This window comes from Ornithodoros turicata, chromosome 4, assembly GCF_037126465.1.
Source record: "Ornithodoros turicata isolate Travis chromosome 4, ASM3712646v1, whole genome shotgun sequence".
NCBI lineage: Eukaryota > Metazoa > Arthropoda > Arachnida > Ixodida > Argasidae > Ornithodoros > Ornithodoros turicata.
The window spans coordinates 82,090,525-82,108,072 of NC_088204.1; the positions used below are offsets into that span (position 1 = coordinate 82,090,525).

At 47.7% G+C, this 17,548-nt stretch overlaps 1 protein-coding gene and 1 long non-coding RNA gene across 3 annotated transcripts in view; one reads left to right on the top strand and one right to left on the bottom strand.

Annotated features, from left to right (window-relative positions):
• The window catches only part of LOC135392134 (uncharacterized), a 40,945-nt gene extending 23,426 nt beyond the window's left edge, over positions 1-17,519 (top strand). The window contains exon 4 of the long non-coding RNA XR_010422169.1: positions 17,430-17,519. This is a non-coding gene — a long non-coding RNA (uncharacterized LOC135392134). The remainder of the gene's footprint in view (positions 1-17,429) is intronic.
• LOC135393556 (multiple inositol polyphosphate phosphatase 1-like) lies at positions 7,256-16,791 on the bottom strand. 2 transcript variants are annotated; one of them, XM_064623965.1, is made up of 9 exons: positions 16,676-16,776; positions 12,897-13,110; positions 11,127-11,261; positions 10,953-11,063; positions 9,893-10,030; positions 9,048-9,127; positions 8,878-8,995; positions 8,318-8,522; positions 7,256-7,851 (listed from the first exon to the last, which is right to left on the bottom strand). In XM_064623965.1, the coding sequence occupies exons 2-9, from the start codon at positions 13,108-13,110 to the stop codon at positions 7,407-7,409; spliced, it is 1,446 nt and encodes a 481-aa protein (XP_064480035.1). In that variant the 5' UTR covers positions 16,676-16,776; the 3' UTR covers positions 7,256-7,406. The 2 variants fall into 2 exon arrangements, with proteins under 2 accessions (XP_064480035.1, XP_064480036.1); XM_064623966.1 differs by lacking the exon at positions 12,897-13,110 and having other exon boundaries at positions 11,127-11,227; positions 16,676-16,791.
• Positions 17,520-17,548: the final 29 nt, after the last annotated feature.

Consider the following 17,548-nt stretch of genomic DNA (forward strand, 5'->3'; position numbering starts at 1 on the left):
TGCCGGCCGAGTCAGAAGGATTCTAAAGGAAGACAAATAGAACGGGTTATTGCCCGGTTGTGAGACGTTTTGTTAACTTCTTCGCGAATGTTCGAGGTTTAGAGTTCGTAAGGCGCCTGTGCAGGGTCGAAAATCGCGGTACCGCGCCTTCTCCTGGCTATTCACAAATTGGTGAATTGTACCACTTATACAGTCAAACTCCTTTATAGCGAATACCTTTTTAACGAAAATACCACTACAGCAAATTTTTTTGCGGTCCCGCTGGAGCCCTATAGGTTCAATAATGGACATCCTTTTTAACGAAAATACCTTTACTGCGATTTTTTTTTGCTGTCCCCTGAGTTTCGTTATAAAGGAGTTTGACTGTACAGTATTCGTTTCTGTGTCGGTGTAATCGGTTGGTCGGGTCAGCTTGTTGCATAACGGGATCGGGCAACATATCTCGACAGAATCGGCGACTACCTCCACCGTTCTTTTGTTTTTCTCAAAACGCAAGGGAGAGAATGCAGGACTCCAAGCAGACGACGAGGCAAGATGACGTCACGGCGTCGTCCTCCGCACGAATCGCCCACACTGCGGATAAAATCTCGTGTCTTCCGAGCCGTATGGAATTTGTGCCATTGTAGTCCACGTGTGCTATGTTCTGTATCTTCACGAGTCTGTTCAAGGCCTTCCACCTACATGTCCACCCCTATTGCACTGGACTTTCAGTACGTTGTGCTGCTTGGGGTGCTATGCGGTGATGTTCATTTTTAAGAGTGTACGACGTCATAAGGTGTAGGACCTGCTACGCCTCTGGCAACATTGCTCCTCGAAGGGCGATTTCCGTTCAGTCGTCGCAGCGACTGACAATCTTCCAGCAATGGGGCGGAAAGTGGAGACCGGAAAGGTGCGCTCGAGCCAGATGCCTCCGAGCTTGCAGTGACGTCACCTACTTTTGGAGAACTCGAAACCATGCGCACATGATATAATCGAAGCAACTTACGGCGAATCCGCGTGGTCATTTCCTGGCATCTTTCTTTGCCATATTCCGAGCACAGCGTTCGCTTGGTCAGAGCTTATATGTCGGCTGTTCAATTTCAATTTCAATTTATTTCCTTGCGGTTGGGAGAGCAGCAAAAAGCCCATGAGGCTTGACACCGGCTCCGACGTTCTCGTGGCGCTTCCCGAGCACCAGGAATTTACTAGCAGCTAGTACTTATTCCGTTTGGCCTCGAAAGGACCAGGCAGCGGACTGACGAACTATATCCGGTGTCGTCACACCCGAAAAGCGAGGGTGGCGAGTGCCCTCATTAGTCCGTACGTCGAAGTTCACGTGGGTTAGCAAACGATGGAACCCGAAGACGGGCGACCGAGATGCCCCTCATGTTCGAGAGGCACTCATGTTCGGGTGGCAACGGTCACGTGATCCAGAGCGGGCGACTGTTTCCACGAAATGACCACCCGAATTCGCCAACGGGGCAGAAAGAGGCACTAGGACGATGCTTCATCGTCGTCCCGCTGTTAAAGGGACGGTCACATCCGGAAGCCCATCCATGAAACCGATACAACTGTGTTCGGCCGAGAATATATACGGCTAATTAGGTGGTCCTAAATGTGTTTAGACCAGCTCCCGTGGCATAGTGGTTAAGATGGTCGCTTCCCACGCCGAGACTGGGAGGTGACACGGGTTCGAATCCTGTCACCGGCTGTGCTGTCTGAGGTTTTCCCTGGGCTTTCCGAAGACTTTCCAGACGAATGTCGGCACAGTTCCCCGTGAAGTCGGCCCAGGACGCATACTAACCCCCCTGTCCCCCACTCCTTCCTGCTGTCCTCTCTCCCTCTGTCCACGTCTGTACGCCGCTCATAGCCACAGTTGCTTCGCGGCGCTAACAAGAAATTAAAAAAATAAATAAATGTGTTTAGATATTAAATAAGCGAATTTTAAAGATCAGCGCTGCTTCCGCGTCCGCATGACGTCATTCCCTAAGCGGAGGAGTGAGAGGGCGGCACTTAGGGGAAGAGGGGCACAGTCGAAACGCAACTCTACGGCCACGGTATTCCTTTTCCCAGGGTCGCGCCCTCATCGGTTCCTAGGGAGGGAATTCCTGCATACTCTCAACATCCGTCGTCTGCTCTTGTCATGTATTCCGGTCGAATAACAATCAAGCTACGCCACTATTTCGCGAGGGATCTTCGATACCGTAGTCAGTGGCAACGCCACCTGGATACAGAAGGCCTGCTTGATGCCTCCTCTCACTCCTTCGCACGTCCGCCAATCGCAGCAACGAGTCAAGATGTCAGCCAATCGCCGCAGACGATTTTGAAGCACAGGCTTTCTGTGGGTATCTGTGGCTGCACACGCTGCTTGTGGCGGCTCGTTTCCGTACCTACCGTTGCTGAAAGCACGGTCGTGATTGGTCGACTCTTAACTGTTACGTGACGTCGCTCATGCTTTCAGGCTTTGTCTCTAGGTGGTGTTGTCAGCCACTGTAGTTTCGAAATCGACTGGAACGGATGCGACCGTTCTTTTAAGTTGCGCCGGTTACATATTCGACACTGTCAAGTTTTGCGGCTTCTTTGGAAAATTTCTTGTTTTCTTTGGAAAATTTCGCTGACGGCGTTTGCATTTTGCGACGTTCATGTGTCTGTCGATGGAGAGCAGGCCAATCGCTCTCAGGATGCAAAAGTGTCCTCATATATATAGGTAGAGTGTTATTCTTTGGCGTTAAACTCTGTTCCGTCCCATATCCGACCCCTGAATGGATTTTCGTCAAACTGGGTAGTCTGTATACCGCTCAGGAAGAGTGTGTAAGGGAACATCGCCTAGGAGCGTGCTTTTCTGACCTCCACGACGAAGGTACCCTGAGACACCGACGAAGATTCATGAATCGTTTAACCTTTGGTGGATCAAAGCAATTTCTTGATATTTGCAACTATTTCTTAGAATACGCGACGCTATCTTATATATATATCTATATATCTCATTGCCCGCCAATTTTGTCCTTTCTCTCTCGGGAAAGCGCGGAGTCTAACGAAGACTCTCTCCATCCACAGCCTTTTCTTCTTCTTTTTTTTTTTTATACAGCATCACAGCTATGGCCTATGCGCACAGCGACGCCACTAACCAGCTGGTATATGGGTGTCACCCTTCTACGGAATTCCAAAGACCTGTGATGAAAGTCTTGGCCAAATTAAAATTGCTAAAGAGGCCGGTTGGTACATCAAGGTACACCCCTCATGTTTTTATGTCATCATTTTGCGCTTTCGCCTTCGTCTTCTGTCAGTGACCTTCCCGACTTGAAAAGTTTGTCATATCAAACGAGTTGCTAGAAGAGTCTGTCTCGTTCCTTCTGCTCTGTCGCTCAAAGTTACGTACTTGCAGTCTCGCTCAAATTCGTGCCCCGCTAACCAACCGACAACTTCCATAGTCTCCGCAAGGAGAACGAGGCGTATTGCACGTCAAACACAGGAACCTATCAACCCGCTTCCCCTCGCCAGTTTTTATTCTTTTTCATTTATTATACCGCACACAAAGTAGCTACTAGCTAGAAATAAAAAAAAAAAGAAAGAAAGAAAAAAACTAGAAATCCAGCGAACCGGTAAAGAAGTATGAAGGGCAGTGCCTCAGGACGAGAGCCGACGATATTTCAATGAGAGTCTCTTCGTCCAGAAGAACAGTCTCTGTTCGATATATCGGTGGCTCTCGTCCTGAGGCACTGCCCTTCATAAAAAAAGTATACACCAGTGATGGCCAGTAGTTAACTACATGTAGTTAAACTACTAGTTAAGCTACCTGATTGTAGTTTGTAGAAATGTAGTGTACAACTACTAGTTAAACTACTATTTCGAGTATTTAACTACGGTAGTTAGGTTACTGCAGGCGCCAACTACCTCCGATTTTGTCGCGAGCTTTACGGCACGATTGTGCTTCCGACTTTTACCTCGAGCTACTCGTTTGATGAGAACGGAGGTGCACAGCAATTGTGCCGTGCATGTGTACTAAATCTTCACTTTTATGACTGCTTGTGATTCATATTAGGTGTCCAAGAACACTATAGAAATGGATTGGTGTTGATGGACAGCGTTAAGTAGTTAGAGATGTAGTTAAAATACATTGCAATAGTTAAAGCAGTAGTTTTAACTACCTCCCCTGAAAAGTAGTTGAACTACTAGTTAAACTACTCCATCGCGAAGTAGTTAGTAGTTATAGTTAAACTGCTGTAGAAGGAGTTAGTGGCCATCACTGATATACACTTTTTATGGAGGGAGTGCCTCAGGACGAGAGTCTCTAATTATATGGTGAGCTCCAAATACGCATGAACGATGGCACGCGCCGCTATCACTTCCATCTCCATATTCATCTCCACACTTTTCCTTCCTAACTCCAACTCCAACCCCAAGCTGATGTGAAATTAAGACAACCTAAGATATACTTACTTCCTTGCACATTTTCTGTACCGAGGAATCGCAACGCAGTCTTGCACTTCAGCCTATAAGGATCGGCTTCTGTAGCTCTCACGACCTGGAGCAACTGGGGCATGAGCACCACACCCTGTTTATTGCTTTATGAATGTGTATCTTAATAGAATGCTCAGAATTCTGCGTTTATATAAAGAGTTTATTCATGACAGAAGGCGTTGATGGATTGTGCGGACACACCCAGTGCGGCAAATGTACTTTCGGCAGTCGATATTCAGTGGTGCACACACTTTTGTAAACGGACGCGTTTGAAAAGCCCCGTAAAAACAACAACAACAAAAAAAAAGCCACGTTTTTCTCCCCTAAACCTTCCCTCGATGCATTCCGTGGGGGCGTGAAATCTGTGGACCTTGAACGAATGACGATTCTAGAAATCGATTTCAATGCTGCCTTTGTTTCCTATATACGAGGTGGCAGTTCAAGGTCTGGTGCCTCGTTTTGGTTCGTGATTGACAGGAAAATGACAACGGATGTTGTCGGAAAATCGTCGTCATGCTCTTTAACCTCCGTGATCGCTGGATTGGACGGGTGGAAGAATATATTATGCGCATAAATGTTCTCAACCCTAACCCAGAAATAACGATACTTGTCGGACCCGTACGTATTCTCCACGATGCCTAAGATAACCACGCAAGATATGGAAGCCAAACTTTCCCGCAGCCATTTAGCCCCAATCCGATATTATTCGTAACGGGGTTAAAACTTGGGCTCAGTGGTTTAAAGGCAATAAAAGAGCCAGCGTTTTGGGTAAATAAAACTAAAAATACAGACGACGCAAGATAACGCACTGAATTTGAATTCGGGTTCGAATCCCGGTGTCGGCTGTGCTGTCTGAGGTTTTTGCCTGGGTTTTCCTGAGTCGTTTTCACACATACGTCGGCACAGTTCCTTTAGAAGTCGTCCCAGGACGTTCATTCCCCGTCAGTCGTGACGTTGCCCGCACCTCTGTGAGGCCGACAATGGCGAGCCCTTTGACCAGCACCGACCGACCGACTGAATTTTCACCGAGGCGTTGTATTTGAGCCAGTTTGCCATAAATATCCCTGTCAAGGTAAAGGACATATGGCGAGCAAAAAGATGCAAGGGTAGGGCGAGAAGGAATCTCCCAATCTCCATTATCCCGTCTTTTGATTGGACGACGAAAAAGAAGGAAGAGGCCGGTTTGGTGGCCGCTTACGCTGTAGTCGGGCTCGCTACTGAACATCGCTCTGATGCCCTTCCCTCAACAACGGACCCATTAAAGTACATGACGCTGTTCACGCTGGCTCACACATCGTTCTTTCCTTCGTTTCTTTTTTTTTTTTTCTGTTTCACCGACGTTTGTCCCATTCTCAGCAAACCAGAGACCTCCCCTGAACACCCATGTGATATCCTGACTCGGAGGTTTGAACGTCACAGGGAGCATGCCACAAATCCCATAGACATCATCTGTACGTCCAGGGGACAAAAAATATTCCCCTGTTGCACATTCCACGAATATCCCATAAACGTACAGTAGACGTCCGTGGGATGTTGACAGCTTTGAGATCGATAGTCGCATGGATGTTTATTGGGAGCTTGAAGTTGCTTCTATCATCTTCAAAGCATATTTTGAAACATTTTGCGAGAGTTGGGGGCGGGGGGGGGGGGGGTGCTGTCGGCACCATTAACAGACCCGGAACTATAGAGAGTGGCCACCACATAACTATTCCGTTCTCTGTTTCCGCTCTGTGCCCGTTTCTGGTATTTCCCATAATGGGCACAGAGCGCGGCGGTTTAAATTTTGCAAGCAGAGAAATGGAAAAGCTCACAGTCCAAAAAGCTTCGAAAGGTACGAGCATTCCCTTTCCAAGAGAAAACAAATACTACGTGGTAATTAACTTTTTAAGTTTGGGGATTTCGGGCAAAAGCGAGAGACATATTGAGAGACTATCCCACTCGCGAGCCATGTCACGTTTAACAAATTCTGAAGCACGCACGTGCATTAAAATATCCATCCTCGAATTTTGAGATTCAAATGAGCCGAAACTGAAACCGCTTAGACCGGGAACGCGGGGAGTACAGCGCTCATTTCACGCAAGATGGTCACGTGAGTAGGTGCCGCTCAGCTGGATAGATAAACCGCTCGATAAAACGCCATGTCCGCCCTAGATAAGCCTCCGTCGGCGAGGGTGACGCGCTCCACAGGTGCGCTTTTTCGGTTTCGATTCATTTGCGTGTCGAAATTCGGTGATGGGTAACTTAACGCACGTGAGCGTTTCAGCATTTTTCAAACGTAAAATGGCGTCCAACGAGGATAGTTTCAAGGTCTGCCATCTCGCTTTTGCCAATTCCCTAATTAAAGAGCTCATTAATGAATTTCAGGTAATTAGTCATCTTGTAGGTAAGTACATACTATCTTCCAGAGGATGTCCGTCTGGGCGCAGAACTCAACTGCAAAAGCAACATATATGCTGCTCTCATAGCTTTTCTTATAAAAATTGTGTAAAGACTAAAAAAAATACACCCTGTACAATACGAAAAAAATATTTCTTACATCGTAGTGTCACTAAGTTAGACGATCGTGTTGCAAATAATATAATTTAAGTCACATAAATATTCCATAATCGTAACGTAAATCAAGTGTCATTGCTAATAATGTGAATCAAGTGTTACAACGACAGTATAGTAAGTAATATAAACGAAATAAATAAATAATACAGAATGCATCCAAAAGTAAAAGCTATATAAAAAAAAAGTCGTCTGACGTCGATGACGCTTTTTTGACATTGCTTTCCATTTGCTATAATAACCACACAGCGCAACTGTATTCGGTAATACGGCTCTTTATATGCTTAATACGTGATATTTCTGTATTGCCTTAATTGTACAAGTCAGTGGTACAGGTAACATCATATCCACTACGTTATTGCTTTGACAATAAACAGTTCGAACGCCAGTTGTCAAACACTAATCCACAGCACACATCATTCCGGAGTTCCTCGTCGAGAAATGTTTTGATATCCGCCCTCGTAAGGCGTAGGAACGCATATTTTTTTCAGATCGCAATTGTATTGCGCTTGCCAAGCAGCCGGGGAGCTGAGAAAGTCATCCAGTGGGCAAAAATAGTTATAGCAACCTTCGACGATAACCGGCCTTTCGTGCAGGTAGGAAAGTACGTAGAAATTTTCGCGGCACTTGAACAGGACAAAGGCTAAGTTGGCGCTGAAGGGATTCGCAAACGATGATCTCCATTTTCGGTGGTCTTTCAGGTAGCAGTAACCACTCCCTCTGATGTCCTGGTTGTCCCTGAATAGTCCGAGTCTGGCCACCAGTTTTTTGAAGCCGCCGCCGTGTGAGAAATACAAGACTGCTTTTCGTGGAGGAGGCTCCGTGCGGTTCCCGCTTTCGCTGTAGTACTTTGCGGTGGTGCTGCAAGGATAAGTTTAGTGAAAGAAAATCCACCGTGAGTTTATTATATGTAAGATCCGCTTGACGTCGAAAGAGTGTCTTTCGGTTCTCAGCTGACAAGGAGACACTTCCGTGTTCAAGCTGACAAAGCTAGTACAGTCAAACTCCTTTATAGCGAACACCTTTTTAACGAAAATACCACTACAGCAAATTTTTTTTTGCGGTCCCGCTGGAGCCTGTAGGTCCAATAATAGACATCCTTTTTAACGAAAATACCTTTACTGCGATTTTTTTTTGCTGTCCCCTGAGTTTCGTTGTAAAGGAGTTTGACTGTATTGGTATCTTGGTGTTATTAGTAGCTAATCGCCGACAGCTTATTGCTTCTAAGAAAAATGGCTCGGAGTACACCTTATGACATCAAGCCTGTACTATACATTATAACTGCAATATGCATATTCTTCCATCACCGCGTGATTGTACCACTTACGCCAGTCTCTCCCACAGCTCTCGGACCATGGGACAGGCCTGTTCGTAGTTCCGCTTCAGGGCGTAGGCGTCTCTGTAGTAGTCGTTGATATCGTCGAAAAATTCGAAAATTTTAAAGTCTTCCCTTTTGAATATGGCGCAGAACGGACTGGTACTATTCAGAGATGTCTCGAAAGAGCAGTACTTGGCCATCACTCTAGCCTCGTCTGAAAGTAGAATCATACATAGGTTTGCTTTTGCTTGCCGGATCTCACAGTGCTCGAGTATAGATGCCACAGCGAGTATATACAAGCTCTGCCGGAGACAGTACTTGGATGTATTCAGTGCCGAAGCCACATAAGAAATGGTCGATTCATATATAGACTCGAGCCTAAAATGATTATGCAAACCATCTGGTGTAAACTTGACGTGGGCAACATAATTCTGAGTTTGGGATGAAGATAGTGGGAAGAACAAACAAAACGTACGACTGTTATATACTCTTGTTTATGTTGTGTTGTGTTCGAGCACTGTGAAAGTTGGTCATATTTGGTAACTGAAGAGACATTATCCGGCACTTACCAAATGTGACATTGAAACCCACCCTTCGGCTAATGACCCGTACCAGAGTACGGACTGCCGGAGTGTTGAGAAAGACGTTTTTTTCACGTAGCGGAGCTTTCTTGTAGCCTGCATACTCCTGCAAAGAGTGCCATTATTTGCCCGGAGTCTCGCCTGATTCAGGAACTTACCTTCAAACGCTTGTTGCAGTTCTGGTGAAACTGCACTAAGTCGTCGTTAGGTTGATCCCAGTCCGCGATAGTTTCATTTCCTGCATGGGGAAACAACGCGCGGTTACGTGTTGGAGATTACTTTCAAACACGAGAAGCATAATCCGTTAGCGCAACTTATGCCGATCTATCTTTTATTTCCTGTTAGCACAGGTACGTTGAAGTAAATGTGGCTATGAGAGACGTGGACAGATGGAGAGAGGACAGCAGGAAAGGTTGGGGGGACGGGGGCCGACTTCAGGGGGAACTGTGCCGACATTCGTCTGGAAAGTCTTCAGAAAACCCAGGGAAAACCTCAGACAGCACAGCCGGTGACAGGTTTCGAACCCGCGTCACCTGTAGAGGAGGTGAGTGTTCCTCTACATTTGTCCTAACCGGCGATGATGGCATGCCACGGAGAGGCGATGACGGTGGCCTATCTCCATGGCCGCGCCGGTGGGACTGAGTGCCAGGCGCAGCGGCTCGCGGCAGCATAGGCACGTCTTCGTCGTCGTCCACGGCCCGCCACATCACACCTCCCAATCTCGGCGTGGAAGGCGGTCATCCTAACCTACTATGCCACGAGAGCTGTTTCTTTTCTTTTTTTTTTTTTTCATGTGTGTACAACTGGCACATCAAAATGAAACGGTCAGTGATTTTGGTCGCGTGCAGTGTAGAGATAAAAGGCTTCAGACAATGATCTACGGTGTGCTGTAAGAATACCCTATAGGTGCGGCCTCGCCAAGAGCACGAGCCCACAGTATCATGTCGCCTCCTGTGCCCAATGAATTCGTTATGCGTGTCGTTTTCGTGTTGTAATATCATACCTTCTTTGTCAATTATGGCATTCATGAACGCTTCAGCCGTCTGTTTCGTCCTGATTCGGGTAGTGAACTGCACGAGGTAGTCGGCACTATTGAAGTGTCTGGGTAGAAGCCATGGAAATCGCTTTTGGTACCTCATACCTGCAGCAAATCAACGCACAAAGATTTATTCTGCACGTCTTGGCATTCTACCGCAACAACCACATTCCTGCTTTGGCATGATTTCGTTCTCTCCAGTGGACTTATGAGCTGTCATTTTAACGTCAGACGTTAAGATCAGTTCATGAAGGTCAGCAGTGTCAATCTTCAACTTTAATTTCGATTGATCCAATTTTTGATGGTTTGTATACACAATTTTAATGTTCAGTCACGAGAGTTGTGTTAAGTCATCACCGGCGTCAGGTGGATATCAAAGTTCTCTCGATGTCTTCGCCTTTCTGCAGAGACGTTTTCTTGCACACCTAAACTTAGACGACAACGGGTCCGTTCAATCAACCTTACTTTTAGCGGTCTCTTGGCATCAGGCTCACTTATCGTCACATTCGAGGCGTTTTACCCGAAGTAACACCAGAGTTGCTCAATTACATTTGATGAGTAACTGTAAGGATATAACTAAGTAACATTTTCGTTTCAGCGAATTTCCCTACAACTTGATTACTTTCAGAGTCACGTAACTGCGACTTCATTACAATTTTTTCACTAAGTTACACAGCCCTGAGACTCTGACGGCTTCGACATGATTACGATGTCTCAGATGTGGTACGCTGACACGAACCTACGAGAGAGATGGATATGCCGAAAGGATGCGGCATACAACGGAAAGACCCACTGCAGCTAGTGTGCCAATTTTGTAGTGTGCAAAGGAATTGTGTACTGTACGGATGACTTGAAAAACGAGTTCTCCCGACGTTTGGGATAGCAGCCCGACTCCACAAAGAACAGGTCAGCAGATAACAGGTATCCACTTCATCATTTTACAAACTGCCACTAATCATTTCTTAGTAGCACCCTTCACCCCTGCACGTTACAAACCCTACTGATATCACAATCGCTAACGACTTACCGATTAGTGCAGCTGTCCGTTCTCCAACGGGTGTAATATGTCCTTGTTGGGTGTCATTGTAGCCGTACTCCCATTGTTTCAGTGCATCTATGATCCGTCTGCACAACAGTGCTTTACGACAAGTACATTGGAATCAGTACGATTGCATAACGCATCTTAATGACAGTGCCGTACTTTGATTATTTTCGTATGCTTGGAGTATACGGTCTCGAAGACTTGGCAGGTCCTTTTGAAATGCCTTGGGGTCCCCTTCTTCTGGATACCGCGCGGCGTGCCTTTTGAACAGGAAGAACAGGACAGGTTTGCAACCTGAAAACAATGCGTGACCGTCGAAGACGAAATCTTAAAGGGAAACACGCGTTCATTCATTCCCTTGACGGTGTCTCGTCCACGACCTACTAGATTATAGCGACCATGTCATACGGACCCCTTCCCAGCGCCGAACTTGGAGGCTAGCGGTGGCGCTACTCATCGGCCCGGTTATTGCTTCCTCAATTTTTACAGTTGTTTGTACTTCGGCTTACCTTAGTATTTTTGTACAAGCGGTGGATGTCCCACGGAAGATGTTTCATTAGAGTTGATTGTCATCATCATCATCCTATGCGTTTTCAAAGGAGCTGTTGCTGTCGTCTGCTACGGTAATGGTGCGTCCGCTTCTGCGCGTTCAAAATTCAAATTTCCACTGTCCAATCATGATGCAGATCTCACGAACCGATGAGTGGCGCCCCTAGCGGATCGTGCGGTCGGGCTCCTCATTGTGTTTGCCGATGATGACGTGGTCGCTATAATCTAGTAGGCCGTGGTCTCGTCACTCCGGCAGTGACGTAACACTTCACGTAGCTCGAAACCCTGTTTTCTTCGTCAAGCTGTTCATCATGAGCCACAACGTAAAATATTTTCGCTCGTGTTATAACTGTGCAATCAAATTTACAAAATCAGTCGCACAAAGCAGCCGCGGACGACCGACACGATCCTCGCGGGCTGTGTTCCCCGGTCTTTTTTCTTTGTTTCTTTATCAGCTCGCACGCCACTTATAAACCTGCTCGAGCTGTGCCGCTCGATGCCACGAGTCACGTGCTAGGGGACCACGTTACGTCACGATGTTCCCTCGTTCTTCGATGCGCAGATTGGCCATTGATCTGCGATGCGTTAGTAATACGTAGCTCTCGCTTGACACCTGGACTTTCATTATAGGCTATCATTAAATTTATGTCCTCTCCACGTGTGACTAAATCTGTATGATCTTGCTTTGGTGATACACAACTGTTCGGCCACCTCAGGACTGGTGGACCATCAACTATATTTATGAGGCCTGATGGATGAGCCATCGACCATCAGGATTGATGGGCCATCAAATCTGCTGGGTTTTTGCACCCGGACGGCTTGATGGACCATCAACCTGATGGTCCATCGAGCGATCAGGGTCCAAAACCTACCAGATTTTGATGGTCGATCAGAAAAATTTTCAGGGTGCTGCTAGGATGGCGCTCCAATAGAGAAATGCCACACCCTGGTGCTCCGTAAACTTCCTTTCCAAGCGGTAACTCTGAAATGGCGAATTCGCGTGGTCAAAATGTGGCAGCACGGCCTAGCCCGTTGTCACCTGGACACAGAAGATAGCGTGTTTTCTTTTTCTTTTTTTTTTCGAGTCTTTCCATGCTTCTTTAAGCACAGCGCGGCGGTGGAATCTATCGGAACGGGAGTTCCGATAGATTCCACCGCCAGAGTTCAGATTCCACAGATAGAGTTCAGAAAGATGTAACTTGGGGCCCGTTTGCGCAGAAATCGTGCTATGATTTGTGCGCAATTTCCAGCGAACAGAAGACAAAGGAATTCCCGTCGTGGAGTTTTGCGCATGCAAACAATTTTGTAATGCCTTTATATTAAAAGATTGCAAAAAAAAAAGCATAGTTGTCGCCCATGTAAAGCAGCGAATTACCTGACCTCTGATCCGCACAGGATCTGCATGATCTGTGCATAATCCAGTCAGCTTGCAGTAATCCGTCCTAATCCCGAAATTCCTATAAGCTGGTGGCTCCTCTGGGTTTCCGCACACTGGACCTGTGGTTGGCGTGTAGCACATCTGCTGGTACGACAACACAGTCCACAACATGGTGAAGGAGGGATCGAACCCGTTCCATAGAGCAGATGGCGCCATCTAGATCAGAATGAGTCACCAGGTGTAAGCGGCCATGTGTGATGCCGGTTGTGAAGTGAACGTTGTTCACCGGACCAAACAACTGCTCGGTGGCCGTACGTATTGATATCGGCACGCTACCAGCACATCCTCCTGTGAGGACCTCATCTCATCGTCAACATCTATTATTGTTGTCCTGCGAGGACACGAGCACTAAATACCGGAATGGAGCACAAGGACGCCCTAGACCCGTCATTATACACTCTAAGCAAAAAAGGCGTAAAACTGGGAGTAATTGCAGCTTCTACTCCCCTTCTACTCCTCCGCTGCCGGACCTATGTCAACGAGAGGCGTACACTGCAGTCGCAGCTTGCCACCCTTGGCTGCCGCCCCTTCAACTTGTCGACCATCCTCGGCCCTTGGGACACCGCGGCCGACTCCAGGGCGGCATTACGTCACGTGGTTGACTTCTTTGAGGCGACAGGCCTAAAGGACTCACTATGACCCCAGCAGCGCCCTCGGACACTCCCACCACCACGATCACGTCCAGCATCGTCATCGCCACTTCGATCATTCCCGTCATCTCTCATCGTCATCACTGATCATTGTCACCACTCATACTAGACCCCTAGCTATGGGGTAGCGTTCCACTCCTAGAGTGGAAAACCTCCCCACTTCATCATCACAATATATATGTTGTTGTTGTTACTCCCCTAGACTGCAGTTACTCCCCATTTTATTTGGTCAATTTGATGGCATAAGGCTGGTATAACGCAGCCGACTTCACAGCTTTCCCACCCTGTTACGACTCATCTCGCCATCTTGGCTACCTTGTTTCCACCGGGACGCCATTTCGCCAAAAGACAGAGCTGCCCATCGTGTCCGTCACAAAAGGAGAAATGGAGAGCGTCTTCCACGAAGTGCCCAAGGCATCGTCCTCTTTCCCAGGCTCCGAGGCTACTTAAGCGGACGCGCTGACCCACTGTATTCAGATCCCTATTTGGTATATACCCCGAAATACACTTTCTCTTCGACCTGTTTTCCCTTCGTCCGTCTGCCTCTCCGTACATGCCCCAGGGGGTTGGGATTCCGGCCTCGCTACCATACGGCGGTTCACAACAGTACATACCTCCTTTCGACTTACCGGCCCCAAGATGCAGACCCCATGGGGTAACAGAACAAAGCCCTCTCTCTTCCTTCTCTCTGTTGTAGACTCCACGCTTTCTCTTGAACTTCCTCCGCCGACTACCACGCTCTTTTACTGCCCTCTTCCAACGCACGAGTTTCGACTCCACTTCGTCTTCCTTCTACCCCACCTCTGGAGTGCATGGCGACCTCTGCCACGTCATCCTGCCTTTACGCATTTACTAACGGCCGTTCAACCTCTCCAAAATCCCCGGACCGTGGTCGAACGCTGTCCACCAGATGCAACGGCCTTCCTGTTCTTCAGGAGTTCTTGCGCTCCACCGATCTTTCAAAGTATTCCTCCCATCATCATCATCCCCTCTTCCGTTTGCAAAGAGCAATAGGGGCAGCGTACCAGAGCACTGCACGGGCCCGGGCCCGACCCGGCCCGCGGGCCGGGCTGGGCTTGTTATTGGCCGTGTGCACCGGGCCGGGCCGAGCCCGGGCCGACAAAATACGCCAGCACCACGGGCCGGGCCGGGCCCGGACCGTTAAAATACGCCACCACCGCGGGCCGGGCCGGGCCCGGGCCGACAAATATGTTCCCGAGAGTCAGGCCCGGCCGTGCCACGCAGCTAATTCCACACATTGGAGATGCATTAGTTCATATCATCATGCGCTTGCGTCATTCCTGTGCATATTTTGCAAAGACAAGCAAAGGGTACTGCATTATGCATATGATTCGACCCTCTAGAACATTCTCCAAGCCACTTTACATTGCTCCTCACTCCTCACATATTTCACAATCACTTTGGCAAAGCTTGGTGAGAGGGATAGGGACTGGGAGAAGCAGTTTGTCGACAGCATGCTCTATCTCCGCAAAATCTTGACAGTGTAACGACAACGCCCCGTGCGTTCTGGATTTAATTTGGTCTCGTGCGGTTACGGTGTTAAACCGCCATCACTTGTATGTTTGTCTTCTCTCCTTATAAATTTACTTATAAATTTGTTTGATAATCGCCAGAAACGCGTACGTCGCGGCTGGAAATACTAGGCCGGGATCTACTCGCCGGGTCACCGGGCCGGGCCGAGCCGGGCTCTATTTGCTTAGACGCCGGGCCGGGCCGGGCTCTAGTCACTGGGTCACCGGACCGGGCCGGGCCGGGCCATTTTTCGATGCGCCCAGGCCGGGTCGGGCCCGGAAAAGTCGGCCCGTGCAGTGCTCTACAGCGTACCCCCCAGCGGCGGTGAATCGCCCACCCCATCAGCATCTCATGTAGATGCGTGTGTGTGAAAGTGCCAGCGCATAGGGCTAGACGAGTACATCAATGCTGTTGTTTTCTCTCGTTTTTCTTTTTCGTCTGCGGATCTGCAGGTCAAACAACCCACTTATCTGGCAACCATTTCCGCATGCATGGACTTGAACCTTCCGTACCCAGGCAGCACAATGTACTGAAAGTCGAGTGCAATAGGGGTGGCCGACATGTGTCTTATCAATGTTCTTTAGTTTCACAAGTCTGTTCAAGGCCTTCCACGTAACCGTCCACCCCTATTGCACTCGACTTTCAGTACATTGTGCTGCTTGGGTACCGCCCATGTTGTGTAAGATAAGAAACCGATACTTTGCTTTGGCAATGGAGGTTATCATCAAACAGATATTTTGGTCATGAAGTCGGCATTCCGAATTTCTTTCTGTTCCTCTCCTTAAATACGTATTTGAATCTCGGAGCTGTGCGGCTGTGCTCTGCCTCTGTCATGATGATAGGCGTTTTAATGTAAGGAAAAACATGGAGACGATAGTGATGTGGCAACTGGTCCGACCAGGGGCGGATTTAGGGGGGGGTCCGGATGTCCTGACCCCCCCTCAATTCGAGACTTGAACAAACGGTTCAATGGACCAATCCCAGCATGCACCTGGCACTTGTCCATAGCGGACCCCTCCCACCCCACCTCGGAAAAATCCTAGATCCGCCCCTGGGTCCGACAAGGGCTACGGGGATGGACTGATGCTTCCTCTGCCACAATAAACGTTCAATTGCAGTCACAACAGTTGCTTTTTAGGAAATTAAGTCGGAATGAACGCGACCCTCAAGATCTTGTATCAGCAGCTGTAAGGTCCGACAGCAACAACATCGGACCCTTGTTGCACACACGGAGTCGTTCCTCAAAGTTATCGCTGTAAGCTACGACCGCTTCAGTCCGCACGCATCCTCGTTCAACATATAAGGACTTCATCGCTAACGCTCTAAAGAACGACAGAGAGAAAGCTTCTGAACTGATGTGTCGAAAAATACGGCATTCCTTCAGTAAGCTAGCCACAATTTCTTTTCGCAACTACCTTTAAGAATTGTAATGACAGTCACGAGTTACCAAAAAGGAAGTCGTTCCTATAACTTGGTTACTTCCAAAGAATGTGCCCGACGAAATAACACCAGAAGCGGGGAAGTATATTTGAACTTACCTCGTGAAATCCTCCGCGTAGCCAGAAGGTAGTTGCATTCGAGTGTCGACAGAAAGGCACAAGTGGCAAGTCTCAAAGAAACAGCTCAGAGCGAAAGAGAAATTCCTTTCTTCGCACGTTGGCTTGCGAAACACATATCGGTTTACTCGCGCTTCAAACAAATATGGATGACCTTTCTAATTCTATAGCGAATCCATCTTGTGTGACGTAAGGGCAGCCGCCCAAGAAAGTTTTTTTTTTTTCTTTTTGCTGTTTTTAGTGCAAATTGTTGCGCGTTGTTTTAAACAAAGCGGAACCGTTTGATTTTGTTATAAATATACTAATGTCAACGAACAGGTTTAAAACAAGATTTGATAGCTTACACAAAACAACATTCGTTTCCTCGAAGACCTTGCAATTCGAAATGTGTGCTTTGAATATCACGCTGAAAGGACAAACAGTTGTAGGCAGATGTGGCTCTTTTTGCTCCTCCTCCATCCGTTAAGGGCAATAAACTGAAACTGAATTGAATTGAACTTGAGGTGGAGCGTGAATATGCGTGACTTGCGCAATGATCTGAAACGCAGGAAGATATAACGGATACAACCAGATGGCTAGATGATGGATATAGCCACGTTGAATAGCGAAGTTGAAAAAACACACACACACACAGAGACAACCCAGACGTTTGAAAATTACAAAAGAACATGTCCGCTTCTTCGTGTGTGGTAATAACAACACACTTATGGCGAATTTCTTTCTCGTTTTTTTTTAGATTCGTGTTAGCGTCGCGAAGGAACTGTGGCTATGAGTGGCGTGCAGACGTGCACAGATGGAGAGAGGACAGCAGGAAGGAGTATAGGGCACAGGGGGGTTAGTATGCGTCCTGGGCAG